This window comes from Myodes glareolus, chromosome 1 (genome assembly GCF_982192425.1).
Source record: "Myodes glareolus chromosome 1, mMyoGla1.1, whole genome shotgun sequence".
NCBI classification, from domain to species: domain Eukaryota; kingdom Metazoa; phylum Chordata; class Mammalia; order Rodentia; family Cricetidae; genus Myodes; species Myodes glareolus.
The window spans coordinates 63,517,862-63,533,010 of NC_142026.1; the positions used below are offsets into that span (position 1 = coordinate 63,517,862).

At 44.1% G+C, this 15,149-nt stretch overlaps 1 protein-coding gene across 2 annotated transcripts; it reads right to left on the reverse strand.

The window, feature by feature from the left end:
* Positions 1-708: 708 nt before the first annotated feature.
* On the reverse strand, positions 709-12,003 carry LOC146895993 (zinc finger protein 112-like). Of its 2 annotated transcripts, XM_087908231.1 has the most exons (5): positions 11,825-12,003; positions 9,790-9,836; positions 7,101-7,227; positions 5,841-5,918; positions 709-4,950 (listed from the first exon to the last, which is right to left on the reverse strand). In XM_087908231.1, the coding sequence occupies exons 2-5, from the start codon at positions 9,802-9,804 to the stop codon at positions 2,690-2,692; spliced, it is 2,481 nt and encodes an 826-aa protein (XP_087764357.1). In that variant the 5' UTR covers positions 9,805-9,836; positions 11,825-12,003; the 3' UTR covers positions 709-2,689. The 2 variants fall into 2 exon arrangements, with proteins under 2 accessions (XP_087764357.1, XP_085549775.2); XM_085693649.2 differs by lacking the exons at positions 7,101-7,227; positions 9,790-9,836; positions 11,825-12,003 and adding an exon at positions 6,870-6,938.
* Between the last annotated feature and the right edge of the window lie 3,146 nt (positions 12,004-15,149).

The following is a 15,149-nucleotide window of genomic DNA, read 5'->3' on the forward strand; positions in this document are numbered from 1 at the left end:
TGATGGCGTCTTTAGGGGACCCTGAAAAAAATCACTGGAATAATTACCAAGTCCTGGAAGAGGTAGCTGAAGCATTTGTGGTTCAGTCTCTGCATAATGAGAACATGTAGGGCTTATCTCAAGTTCTAGCTAGGGTAGTCTGTGAGGCTGGGTTATCTCATCTAGCCATGTTGAAACTGTCCTGAGCCATTTGTAATCCAAAGTCAATCTTTGGATGGTGCCTGTGAGCCTGATAGCATTACCACAATCCAGGTGGAATTGTTTTGGGGACCCATCTTCCTTTTAGAGACTCCAAAGGTTGTGCCTATGCATTGTCACAGTTCACTATAGAGAACTTGAACACTTTAAATGTAATAGGCAGCAGATGTCAAAGAGGTTAAAGGACCATAATTTGTTAGGTACATCCAGAGTACAAAATCATAATTCCTACTTACATAATAGACTCAAACCCAAAATCATGTCCAAGAAACTAGAAAAAGTTTTTTTTCTAGAACTAGTTAATACTCTATATGAACATTAATATCATGGCAAAAACTTTAAAATACATATATATCAATCTTATAAATTGAGATAGTACTTATACCTTATGAAAAACTTTAAAAAGTAAAAGTAAAACTAAAGGGTTATAAGATTAGTGGGAACAGAATAGGTCCCTTAATTTTTATTTTTCTTCTGTCCAATAATAGATAGCTTTTCTGACATGAAACACAGATTTTGGATTTACTTTATTAATCATGCTTAGGGTTACCAACTCCAAAGCCAGTTTTAAGTTTTACCAAAAAAAAAAAAAATCATTTGCATTATATGTCTGTAAAGAACAGCAGAAACAAACATTTGGGAAGATTTATGAAATTTTATCCTGTTTGATATGATGTACTAATAAGCCAATTTACTTTTTCTTGGGACATTTTTTCTTGACTCTTTGTTCTTTTTCTTCAGATGTCTCATTTTGTTCAACAGTCTTCAGATTCCTTAGCTAAATGCCTTCATTCTTATGAAAAGACAAAAAAAGCAAAACCAAACCAAACAAACAAAAAAATCTGCCCCAATCCTAACTCTGGAAAGGTTCCTTTTGACAAGTTATATCTGATCATACGCAAATCATTAGCTGTTTGTGTATGTTAATTGAGATTAGTCATGCAAAATTATTAATGAACTGCTTCTAATGAAGAGGTATCTCTTATTCAAATCTAATCTTTATCAATTTGATGGTATGCATAGCTTTCCTTCTCCTGTGTGAACAAAAGCAAAACCACTTCCCCAACATAACAACTATCTTTGTTCCCATTGTGAGGTCAACACATCTTTAAAGTATAGAGGCTGATTTAATTCAATAGTATTTTCTATTATCAAATGCCTCTCCAAAGAACTCCTTTCTCATTAGCATTTAGATAATTTAAAGTAAATAAAGCATCATGCAATCTATTCTTGGGGATCATAATTACTCCTTTATGTCTACTAAGCCTATTTTTTAAGAGTTCAATTTGTTCTGTCTATAACTGCTTGTCAGGTATGATTGGGGTGGTAAATCTGTAATATGTGTTACATTGTAATATGCAAAAAATTGTTTCATTTTACTAGAGACATACAGGAGCATTGTCAGTCATATTTTGTACAGGTATACCATTAAGTGCCATAAATTCTAAGAAATCTGTGACTATAGAATCATCTTTTTCAGAACTCAAAGCAGTGGTCCACTAAAATCCTAAATATGTACCTATGATATGGTGGACACATTTTATCTTTTCAAATTCTGCAAAATGAAACACATCCAGCAGCCAAAGTTCATTTCATTGAATACCCTTTGGGTTAGTTCCTACAGGTACTGGAGTTTAGCTATATAAAGAACAAGTAGGGGAATTGCTTTATAATTTTTTTATATTGCTGCCAAGTGATGGAAAAATCTTGTTTCAAACTCTTGCTATTGACATAATGGTTTTTTTTTTATGAAACTGGTTTCTAGCACATTTCAATCAAGTTAATCAATTTCATCACTATCTTGTACTAGAGGGCCCAGCAGACCCATATGGGTTCTAATATGTGCTACATATAACGGATGCTGTCTATTTCTGATTTTTTGTAACTGAATAATAAAGTCAATTTTGTATCATCAAAACTTACTTTTTAATTGGACAAAAGGGAGAAATACTGTGGAATAATCATCTTGCACACTGTAAAGATTTGTCACACAAATTGGTTTAATGAAAGGCTGACTGGCCAGTAACCAGGCAGAAAGTATATAGGTGGGACAACCAAACTAAGGATGATAAGGAATGATAAGGAAGGGCAGGTTCAGGAGACTCAGGTCAAACATAAGAGAGAGCAAGATGGGTGCGCCCTATTGAGAACAGGGACTACCACATGCCAAAGACTAATTAAGGACTATGTTAACTTAAACTAGAAGAGCTAGTTAATAATAAGCCTGAGTTATTAATCGAACATTTGTAAGTAATATTAAGCCTCTGCATGGTAATTTTGGAAGCAGCTTCTGGGTCCAGATATTAGGGACCAATTGACTCTAAGAAATCAAACTTCCACCTATAATCAAACTTTTGCTAATTCCTGCTGACATTCTAAGTTCTTGATGCTCTACAAGAGCTTGTTGAGATGTTGGCAAACATTTGATGGATCTCTGTGTTGTTTCCAAACAACCACTGGCATTCATGTTGGGTATAAACACTACTTTTCATTAACAAAACAGAACAGTATTTGACAGGCCTTCATCTCTGCATAGGTTCTCAGAAGGATGAGAACCATTCCTATACTCTTCCCTCCTACAGAAACTATCACTGCTATGGACTTTCTGATGCATCAGAAGACCTGAATTCCTACTGAATCCCTTACCACATGTGTCACACTTATAGGGTTTCCTTCCCGTATGGACAAGCTGATGAGATTGAAGATTTGACTTCTGGGTGAAACCTTTCCCACACACCTCACATTTAAATGGCTTCTCCCCAGTGTGGATTCTATGATGTATCTGGAGATTGGAATACCTATTGTAGGCCTTCCCACACTCGAGACACTGGTAAGGTTTCTCTCCCATGTGGACTCTCTCGTGGACCAGGAGAGTTGAGGCCTTACTAAAGCCTTTGCCACATTTTCCACATTTATAGGGTTTTTCTCCTGTGTGAACCCGCTGATGAATTTGAAGATTACAGTTCCATCTGAAGCCCTTCCCACACTCATCACACTTGTATGGTTTCTCTCCAGTATGAACTCTCCGGTGACCTTGAAGGTTGGAACTCCGACTGAAGCCCTTCCCACACTGCTCACACTTGTATGGTTTCTCCCCAGTGTGAACTTTCTGGTGGTCTTGCAGGTAGGAATTTCGACTGAAGCTCTTCCCACACTCCTCACACTTGTATGGTTTCTCTCCAGTGTGACTTCTCTGGTGGCCTTGTAGGTAGAAACTCCGACTGAAGGCCTTCCCACACTCCTCACACTTGTATGGTTTCTCTCCAGTGTGAACTCTCCGGTGGGAGTGTAGATAGGCACTTTGGCTGAAGCACTTCCCACACTCCTTACATTGATATGGTTTCTCTCCTGTGTGGACTCTCTGGTGAATGGTAAGAACCCATCTGTCACTGAAGCCTTTCCCACAGGTGTTGCATTTGTGTGGCTTAGGTTTCTGCTGACCTTGGGGGCTGGAAATCCAGTTACAGTCATTCCCACCCTCTTTATAAGTAGGTTTCTCAATGACGTCAAGTTGTTGATGGCTTGGAATACACAATTTTTGATCAAAGCTTGTACTGCATGAATGTTTATGTGGTTGTTCCCGGGGATACACTGCTGAAAAGTCCTGGAAATGTGGGGCCAGACTGAAGTGGTCACCACACTCAGAGTTACAGACAGTCTCTGCCATGTGAAGTCTGTGCTCAGTGTTAAAATTTGAGCAATGTGTGAAATCTTTTCTACATTCCACACCTGGATATAGTTTCTCTTCAGCGTGGATTTCCTGATTGGCATGAAGATATAAACTCTGACTAGAAACATTCCCATTCTCCGCATACTTGTTGGGATCTTCCCTAGTGTGGACCCTAAAATTACTATTATAGTGTAAACAACAAGGCAAAGCTTTCTCAGAGATGCTGCTCTTCTGGGAGGTGGCGCCCAGGTTGGCACATCCACAAGTGTTGAGAGGGGAGGCATGATGGGCATTCTCAGTGCCCTGGCACAGCATTTGCTCTGCACACACTTTCAGAGGGGACCACAGAAGAGAACTCTCAGCTGCACCTTCCGCTCCTGTTTCCACACTCTGATGGACGTGAAAAGCTGACCTGTCCTGACAGCCCTCTCCATGTGGACTGCATGGACAGGGTTTCCCTCTTGAGTTGAACTGCTGATGTGTGTGAGAGTCGGGCTCATTGCCGTCACCATGGCCAAAGGCTTTTCTATACTCACTACATGGGCAGGACACTGGCCCTGATTTAATCAAGTCCTGCTTAAGTGAAGACACCTTCATGGTCTCTTCTCTATAGTCAGGGAAACTATAGCTTTCCCCCTTTCTGTGTAACCCCTCACTGTCACTGTGATATGAGAACCAACTGACGTTGTCACATCCACGGAAATGATTCCTCATGGGCATTTGCTGACCTTTCCATTGGCGATTACAGGACCCACTGAGATGTGATTTCCGCCAAGACTGCTGGGCTCTCAGTGAAGGAAACTCTTGACTTCTCAGAGAGGCAGAGTCATCATCTACAGGAGGCAACACGTAGTTCCCATCCTCAGAAATCTGAACCAGCATCCCTGCGCACACCAGGAAGGAAGAATCTCCCTGGTTCTGAGACTCAGCGTTGCTCTTTAGACATCTTTTCATGGAATCCTGATCCCCGGGTAACAAGCCTGCACCCTGTGGCCAGGTCTGACAGGAGGAGAGCTCTCTGGGACAAAGGAAGCTTAACTCCATGTCTTCATCATTCTCCACAGCACGTCCACCCTGGCTTCCTATAAGATGAGAATCCAGACAAACACACAAGTGAACACCTTACTGAGAGACGCTGGTGTGTAACACATGGCTCACATTAGGAGACAGACAGGCCACACTGTTTCTGTGGAGACTGACAAAACACCTGACACAAACAGGAGACACAAACCCAAGGCTCTCTGGGTGCCTAAGATCTGGGTTTTCGGCCGGGCAGTAGTGGAGCAACCTTTAATCCCAGCACTCAGGAGGCAGAGAGAGGCAGATCTCTGTGAGTTCAAGGCCAGCCTGCTTTACAGAATGAGTTCCAGATTAGCCAGAGCTACCCTGTCTCCAAAAGCAAAACAAATCAAAAAACAAAAACATCATCAACAACAAATAAGAACAAAAAAAAAAAAGATAAAGATAAAAAGATCTGGGCTTTCTTAACAAAATCTGGGTATCATATGTGGTCAGACTCAAAAGTTCCAGTGAACTATTGCTTTATCATGGGTTGTTAGTTAATGCTGTAGAAAAAACAAAAGAGGATATTTCCAATGTGGAAAAATGTCTTTTGTCTTTATGAGCATGAATGAGTGTAAGTGAGTGTGACCTCTCTTTCTGTGTGTGTGTGCATGCACATACATGTGCTCCACCAATGTTATGACTGTGGAGGTCAGAGAACAACCTGAGGGAGTCAGTTTACTCCCCTCTGACAACACAAAGGTTCTAGGGATAGAACTCTGCTTTGGGCAAGAACACTTACTAAGGAGCCATTTCAGCAGCCCTGCTCCAAGCACTTTAAAAGCCACTATACTATTTGTGAAGTGGGGACCAGTGGAGAATTAAGGAGAGAAATGCTATGCCCTGCCCCTGGGAGGGAAACCATAGCCACCCACTGGTCCGGCAGCATCCTTCCCAACTGAGATCTCACCTCCTGGGGCCTCCTCCATGCAGAGCTCCTCTTCATTCTCCAGCTGGGCTATCAGACCCGGAGTGAAGGGCTGGTGTGCTAGTGGGAAAAAAAAGAAAGAAAAGAAAAAAAAAAAGAAAGAAAATCAAAAGTTTGATGATGTCTACTTTGTAGGCAGGCAGAGTAGTTTCAAGGCCACCCTTAGCTATATAGTAAGTTTGAGAACAGTCTGGCCTGGGTTATATGAGACACTGAGTCAAAGAAATAAAAACCAAAGGAAGGAAGGGAGGGAGGGAGGGAGGAAGGGAGGGAGGGAGGGAGGGAGGGAGGGAGAGAAGAAGGGACAAAAAGAACCCTCAAGCTGGAAAGATGGCTCAGAAGTTAAAAGCACTGGCTGTCCTGTGTCGCTTGACAGTAAAAAGAAGTTTAAAAACAAACAAACAAACAAAAAAGCACTGGCTACTCTTCCAGAGAGCCAAGGATTGGTTCCCAGCACCTACACAGCAGCTCACAACCACCTCTAACTCCAGTTCTAGGAAATCTGAAGCCCTCTCTGGCCTCTGTAGGCACCTGTCCTCAACATGGTGTATGCGCACACACGCACACACAAACACACACACACATACACAAACACACACTGAATATATTTTATACATACCTCCCAGTGAAATGGACTAATAAAGAAACTACCACACAGTCTATAAAACAAAACTAGCTAGAAGCACATAGTAAATGGTTTTATGTAAACTGAAGCGAAGGGCCCACTGTCCTCACTTTCCTACTCTGCTTCCTTTACACACTATGACAAAAGCTACTTACGGAAAGGTTTTATTTCGTCTTATAGCTTGTAGCTCTTCATGGTGGGAAGTCAAGGCCGGACTTATGGCAGGGGCTGGAGTTAGGAGCTAGAGTAGAGGCCATGGAGGGTGTTACTTACTGGCTTGCTCCTTACACAGCTCAGAGCCGCCGGCACCACCCACAGTGGGCTGGGCCATAATCATAGCAATAATCAATCAAGGAAATCCCACACAGACTTGCCCACAGGCCAACCTGGTGAAGCATTTTCTCAAGTGAGGCTCCGCTTCCCAGATGACTCTAGTTTGTATCAAGTTAATAAAACCAAGCAGGACTCCCCTATACAGGCAAAGGACAGATGGACGGAGCCATGAGAAACCTGTGCTTCCAATTAGACAACCAGCCCAGAAAACAACTCCAGCAGTTCCCAGGCTCCCAGCAGCTGGTCCCAGTCGCTCATCCGGGAAACCCAGACCCCATCCTCACCCACTGAGAGCAGCATCCTGAAGGTCTCCAGCATCACATCACGATACAGCTTCCTCTGGGCAGCGTCCAGCAGCCCCAGCTCCTCCTCGCTGAAGACCACAGCCACATCCCTGAACGTGACCATCTCCTGGGACAGCAAACACATGCGGGTTATAGCTACAGAAGAGGTGATGCTGAGATATGAGGGAGGACCAAGGTGGGACTCAGACCTCTTAGCTGGAAGTACCTGTCTCTGACTGCCTTCCATCTGCTGGGTCTACCCTCCATGAGGGCTGCAACGAAATCCTCATATTTGCGTATGCTTGTGTACATATGTTTGGATACAGGCACATGTGCATGCACAAATGTGTAGTCTGTGAGTATGCATGTGCATTTTGCCCGGACCTGTGCATGTGGCACAGCATGTATCTGGAGAACTTTCAGAAGTTGGCCCAGTCCTTCAACCTTGCAGAAACACAGGGCAGGGTTGTCTCTCTTGGTGTTTCTGCTGCACTGTGTATTCCAGGCTAGCTAGGCTGCCAGCTGGTTCTCCCGTGTCCTCTATAGAGGGACTATTGTTGGGCACCACCACATCTGGTATTTTACACAGATTCCAAGGATTGAACTCAGGTCCTCAGGATTGTGTGGCAAGTGTTCGTATCTGCTGAGCCATCTCCCTGACCCCTTACACACTGCTTCATAAGATAGTATATTCTCACTAACTTGAAGCTCACTAATTAAGTCAATTTAGTAATAATTATTCTCTTATTACATAATAAATATTTCTTTTTAAAATGTTATTTTTTATTTATTTGTGTATCAGGGAGCTCATGCATGTCATGGTCCATGTGTGGAGGTCAGATAAAAACTTTGGGGAATCAGTTCTCTCCTAATTTGTGGGTCCCACGGATCTAACTCCAGTCATCAGCCTTCACAGCAAGATCCCTTACCACTGTGCCATCTCACTGGCCCTTGCTCACTCTCACTATTTCCTCTTCTAGAATATCACTGTGCAGAGACGATTGTTTTCACTTCCGTTTACACTGTAAACATTTTGCGTATTGCTTTGTTATCTGTCTTGCTATAGAGAAATCTTATATGTTTATACTGCAGACCTGTTCAAACCTGTACCTGCTCCACAGCAGTTTCTGAGCAGCTTGCCCTTGGCTGCAGATGAAGAGCTCTGGCCTGCTCTCCTCTGCCCTGCTTTCTCCTCTGCCCTGCCCTCTTCTGCCCTGCTCTCCTCTGCCCTGCCCTCTTCTGCCCTGCCCTCCTCTGCCCTGCCCTCCTTTGTCCTGCTCTCTCCTCTGCCCTGCTCTGACCTGCACTATGATTTTTCACTCTTACTTTACACTAAACATGGCTGACTATCCTGGCCTAGAAGGCAAAGGCCCCAGAACACACAGCATCCTGTATGAACATGGCTCCCCCATCCTCATGGAACAGCATGAAGGATCCCTGGCTCACTCGGTCCTTCAGGCCTGTGAATGAGGTGATGGATGGACAGTGACTACGCCCGGTGATGCTGAGGACTATTACGTTCAATATATTCAAGGCATAAATGGTGAAATCTCCCCATCTATCCCCCCCTCCCAGAGTACCAGAGACTGACAGAAGAGCCTAGAGACACAGTGGTTAAGAGCACTGGCTGCTCTTGCAGCGGACAGGCCGAGGTTTGGTTCCCAGCACCCACATGGCAGCTCACAACCATCTGTAACTCCATTTCCAGGGGATCTGACGCCCTCTTTCGCTTCCATTGGGATAGACATGCTGCATAGGTGTACATGCAGGAAAAGTCACCCATTGGCAAAATAAAAATATATAAATCTTAAAATAAAGTTCAATTTAAAAAACAAAAGAAAAACACAATAATGTTTCTCAGCTGTCACCTATGGGATAAGTTATACGGATGCACTGATGTGTGTGCTCATGTGCACGTGCATATGTGTACATGTATACATGTATATACAGAACCACAGCTTTGAGTCTCTACAAGGCTCAGGAGCATTTCATCACTGTGTGGTGCTAGGGACAGACATCGACATTTGCCCAATTCCAGGTGAGTGTCACGCCCTGGGCCACACGGCCAGACTCAGAGCAGTCTTGTGAGCCAAGGCTCTCCACAGGGAAAAGGACACAGAGACATCAAACTGTGGGAGCCTCAGGGATTTCCGAGTTTGTGGGTGGTGAACAACTCAATGCAATTCACTCAAGAGTTAGAACGCACACCACTGTTGGTGGAAAACATGCCAGTTCCACGCTACAGCACAGCAAATGGAGCTAGGGATGTGGCTTTAAATGGCCATGGGCACATTGTAAGCAAGATAATCATGCGTGTAATTTTTAAATTTCTATTCTCTTTTACACTGTTCATAGACTTGTGTGTTTGAATGTTTGGCCCGTGGGGAGTAGAATTATTAGGGGTGTGCCCCTGTTGAAGTAGCCGTTGGGGGAAAGTGTATCACTGTGAAGGCAAGTTCTGAGGTCTCAAGTTAAGACCAGTATGGCACACAATCTCCTCTTAATTGTGGATCAAGATGTAGAACTCTCATCTTCTGCAGAACCACAGCTGCCTACCACCATAATAATGGATTAACATCTGAACTGTAAGCCATCACAAATTGAATGTTTTTCTTTATAAAAGCAGGGGTCATGGAACCTCTCAGAGCAACAGAAACTCTAAGAACAGCACAGTTGAAAATCAACTCACCTGCAATTGGGCCATTTTCTCCTTTTTTTCTAGGAAATGGTGCAGACCTGAGAAAACAGGACAAGATGATAGACGCCATGAGAGAGGGAAAATACAAGCTTGGCCAGGTGAGATCCAGATGCCCTTTGCCTCCAGAGGCAAGCACATACATGCTGCAAATCAAGTCACATTCCAGCTACCCCCAGGATGTCCCACCCTAGGCTATAGGCAGGGACAGCCTTCCCAACTGTTCTTATTTCATACTGGGCATCCCCCAGATGTTCACTCCCATCCTGGGAAACATGGCCAAGAAGGGTACTGGCTCCCAGCAGCATCAAAGACAAATTTTCTGTGTTCAGAGGTTGCTGCTGGGCTGTGATGGTTCAGCAGCTAAGGGTGCTTGCTGCCAAGCCTGATGACTTGAGATTAATGCTAAGATACACATGGAAGGAGAGAATTGGCTCCCACAGGCTGTCCTCTGATCTGTGCTTCTGTCATTACACATACACTAATAACTAACTATAAGTCATTCTTTCGAAGGTGTGTGGTGCTAACATGTGTGCTCATGGAGTAACAATAGCTACGTTCATTAGCCTTCTACATTTTAAATCTGCCTTCTGTAAGAGGGATATTAGAGTGTTGGCATTCAGTGTTAAGGACTGGTGGGATTCTGGGCACCAGCAGTGGACAACAACTGTAAGAAATCAAACCTCTCTGTCCCCATGACTGCCGAGAAGTGAATTCTACTCTGCATCAGAGAACTGTCCCTGTACCCCAGTGAGAGATTAGAGTATGACTCAGGGATAGAGCCCCTGCTTAGAATCCCCAAGAGAGGGGACACTGACCAGGTTCACTAGACCTCGCCCTTCCCAGACATTTATAAGCAGTAAGGAATACTGAATGACAACTCAGCAAGCTAAGCTGTCTAGAAGATGCTCACACCTGCAGAAGTACAAAAGGCAGAGACCAGCTGAGCTGAGAAGAGATTCAGACCAACTGAAGCACCTGGAAAGGATGCTCTCCAACTGGCTGACCTGCCTGCAGACTGCAGTGTGCTCCGGGTTTCCAGTTTTGTGAGCTGTCACCATGCTGGAGGGGGCTTTGGTGATGCAGCTGCCTTTGAGTCATTTCTGCTTCTAATAACTAACCCCTCAGCCATATTCCTGTTAGTAACCCCAGGAATTGTGTGACAATATTCAAGGGGAGACATGACCAAATAAACGTCGACTTGTTCCAGACAGAGAACCAATGATTGCCAAGTAAGTCCAACATGGTGACCCAATGGGGTTATTGGGGTTGTGCATAACAAACACCAAAATCGTGTTACCTATTGATGAGACCATTCTTGTTGGCACTGATGTTAACAGCCCACATGCCAACCTTCACTTGACTCTGAACAGTGCATGTATTTAGGGTAGTAATCATGAATTCATACACATCACCCTTTGCACATTCTAAAATGGCTTTAACATCTTTGGAATGGACATTCTTTAACAACCCATCAAATAACAACAGAAAACCCCAGGCATTAAGGATATGGTAAGAGGGGTCAGGTGTGGTCAGGCTGGGGCCAGGGACCCTACAGCAGGAGCTCTGAGACCATCTGTGGGTCACTGGAGCTTCCAGGGACTGGGGCGCTTCCTTCAAACCTGTAAAGCACTAAGAGCATAATAATAGCTAAGAGCTGGTGCCGCGAGCCCGCTGTCTTGAGCCTTGCAGGAAACACGAGCTCACTCTTCGATAGGTACCAAAGTATTGAGGGAGAAACGGGGGCACAGACGGAGACGACTGTGCATTTCCCACAGTGGCTAGAGAGACGGATGGGGGCTCCCAGTGCCCATGACACCCTCCATCCTGGTGACTGACAGCTCAGGCCAGGCCTGAGTCAATGTGCGCAAGCGCGGCAGGCTCCGGCCGGCTGATTCACAGCAAACTCGCCTCCTGCCCTTCTGAGGCAGATTTCCTTCCCAGCATCCACGCCTGGTGCCTATCACCCGGGACAACTTGAAAACTATCGGGAAGATGCAGGGGAGGGGACAGCAGAGGGAGGGCTCACCTTTCTGAGAGGAACGCGGGCCACGGCCTCGCACACCTGGGGCGGAAGTGACTCTTCCCGCACAGGCCACCGGGAGCACACTTCCCAGAATTCCCAGGGAACCAGGACGACACAGACTCGTGCAGATGAAGTTAGCGTTGATCCTGGGATTTCCGGACTACATTTCCCGAAATTCGAGACAGAGTATCCCCGCCCTCTAAACCTCTTGCTACGGAAGGTATGCTAGTGTACTGAGGATGGGACTGTTACGGACTACATTTCCCATAATGAATTAAAGAGTAGGCTGGCCCTTGAAGCCGCCGGCAGCGGAAGGTTTCCTAGTGTCCTGCGGTTTGGGGATGTCACGGACTACATTTCCCATAATTCTTAGGGCTACTCTTCGTCTTTCCAGAGCGGAAAAGCCCCTGTTACTAGAGTGTCTGAGAGCTTCTGGTCCTTAGCTTTCCTGAAGATACAAATCTTCTAACCATGAAGCCTTTCCACCTTTCTCTGGAAGACTGTGTGTTAAACGATGACTTTCTAGAGCTTGTCAGGGACCGTGTCTGTTATAGATTATAATAAAATAGTCCCACACTAGCCCAGAATGGAGTAAAAGGTTATTTATTTAGGGGGAGACTCACAGAGCAGCAGTCCCCTGAAGGAGTGGGGAATAGGGAACCAAATTCAGCAGCCAAGAGGCTGTACAAGTTTTTACATCTGTATATATAACACAATTCACCACACCCAAGGTGAGCTGATATCTTAAAGGATATGGGCTGAAGGAGTTCCCACAGCACTTCCCCTTTTCTCTAAAATAAAAGAGTTCTAAGCATAATACAAATTGTATACAATAAGAACACATATCAAGTATAAAAATTAGAATTACAACCAGCATAAACAATATCAAACAAAAAATATAGGCTAAATGTTTTAATACTTATCCTATCCTAAGGAGTCTAAATCTTGTTATGAAGATTGTCTAAGTCATGGGAGAAAAGTAACCACGACTATATAGTCTTCAACCCCATAGAAGACCTGAGAAGGGAAATAATACTACTTGGGTAAATAGGAAGCACAAACAACTTTCTAAAGGTTTATATATTGACAGAGTCAACTAGCTACCTGGGCAATCACCCAAAGTCTCATTTGCAATGTTAGAACAACCAAATTTGGCTAAGGCCTAGAGTAACTGACAGATCATTTTTCAGAGGCAGGAAAATTTTTAAAACTGTCTTACCCTGTCTTGGAAAGGTTTGGTAGTCTTTTTTTCTTGCATCCTGCTTGTCCTGTTTGTACATCGTGCATTTTGTCAGCTACAAAATATACAGATTAGAAGAAAAATCTAATCACACTCTAAGGAAGATGTTTGTTAAACAGAAGGATATATGGACCCCCAGAGATAGAATACATAATACTTTTTAACTTTTAATTTTAAAATTTTTAAATGTTAGTGAAACAGGGACAACAGCTTCTGAAAGTCGGTGGATTCTGAGAAAAACTGCTGAATTAGGTCAGTGCATGTAAAAGCATGGAAAAGTGTTAAGTTAGGGCCAAGGTTCTGCTTCTGTTTCCACCGGAAAAGAAGATTGTGGATCCCATCAGATCCAGCACAGCCAAGAGCATCTCAGATGCTTCAGCTGCTGAGATGCCTCTGGGAAACAACAGGCCTTCAGTGCAGGCAGTGACCTTACAACCTGGGGCAGCTGAAGTCTGTGCGACAGGGGAGCCGGATGATTCTGAAGCCTGAATGCTACAGATCCGTTCCCTGTTATACTTATTTGTGGTAATTAGACAGGTAACAGGGGACAAACTATATATATTGGGCTTTCATCACCAATCCTCCAATTAACACAGCAGTGAGTTGGGGAGATATGGATATTCCTGTAGTGGTTAATGAATCTTCATGGCTACCTGATCCATAAGACAACAGAGGTCCTTCTCAGCCAACAGAGGACGGTAGAGTGATTGACAATTACACTGTGGGAGTACAGGGAATTCCTATTGCATGAGAAATGGAGCACAATGCCTAAACATAACCTCTCAAATATGGCTATCCATAGTAATACTACCCGAGATTACCCTAACAAATTTTATATGTTTCAAGCATCTGGTTTTAAAGGCAGATTATTGCTGCTAGTTTCATACGTCTACCACTCTGTGAGATGTGGGTTGCCAACAAGGAATCTGACTGGGTGCATTGGCAACAGTGTCAGAGTGAGAATCCTCAAGTGTTCATTAATGTCTCCCAAGGAGACGTCATGCACTGGAGCCCTTTTCGCTCTGCTCAAGGAAAAAAGTTTCACTCACAGCTAAGATGGAAATGATATAATTTGAATGGACCTGTGGAAATTAGTGCTTCTGTTAATGAACCTATCCAATGGCATGGAGTTGAAATGGCAAGTCCTCTCCTGCAACTTGGCAATTCACTTCAGACTAATTTGTGGAGATTGGCAAGTGCCTTCCACCCTCTTAAAGAATAGGAAGAAAAATTAAAAATTAAGCATGATAAATATAATCTGTCTTTTAGACTAAATGAAAGCCAACCTTTTCTGGTATGTTCTTAAATTTTACTTTCAAGAGTCTATATATTCTTAGAGTAAGATCAACAATCTGGATACCGGTGAAGTTATCGAGGCCATGGCAAGACTTTCCTGTGTCGACCCTGGTGGAGAAGCTTGCTGAGAGAAGATTGAAAAGAACACGTCACTGGGAGGTGAAGGGAAAGTGCTTCAGTTCACTTAGACTGAGCTTCCTGCAACCGCAGGCCTAAGTTCATTCTCAATGTGTGTCTGAGTCTTCATTTCACGGACCTGCAAGAACCCACACACTCATGACGCGACACGTGCGACAAACCCTGTCTTATAACTCTCTGTGGGTCTGAAAACACGGCTCAGCAATTAGGAATAATCATTCTTGCAGAGGACCTGGGTTCAATTCCCAGCCAGCACATGGCAGATCACAACCATCTATAATGCCAGTTTCAGGGTATGTGATGCTCTCCTGACTTCCATGGGTACCAGGAATACACGATGCACAGACATTCCTGTGAGCAAAACTTACACATAGAATACACCTTTAAAAAATTAAGCCAGGGCCGGGCAGTGGTGGCGCACACCTTTAATCCTAACACTCAGGAGGAAGAGGCAGGTAGATTTCTGTGAGTTCGAGGCCAGCCTGGTCTACAAGAGCTAGTTCCAGGACAGGCTCCAAAGCTACAAAGAAACCCTGTCTTGAAAAAACAAAAACAAAAAGCCAGGTATGAGAGTACATGCCTTAAATCCTAGCACTTGGGAGGCAGAACCAGGCTGATCTCTGAGTTTGAGGCCAGTCTGATCTACAGAGTTCC

What these genes read in the sequence shown, in the direction of transcription:
- LOC146895993 (XM_087908231.1), bottom strand. An exon ending in CAGGATGCTGCTCTCAGTGG is followed by an intron (nt 5,919 to 7,100) that starts GTGAGGATGGGG and finishes TTTTCCCACTAG; the next exon opens with CACACCAGCCCTTCACTCCG. An exon ending in CATGGAGGAGGCCCCAGGAG is followed by an intron (nt 4,951 to 5,840) that starts GTGAGATCTCAG and finishes CTCATCTTATAG; the next exon opens with GAAGCCAGGGTGGACGTGCT.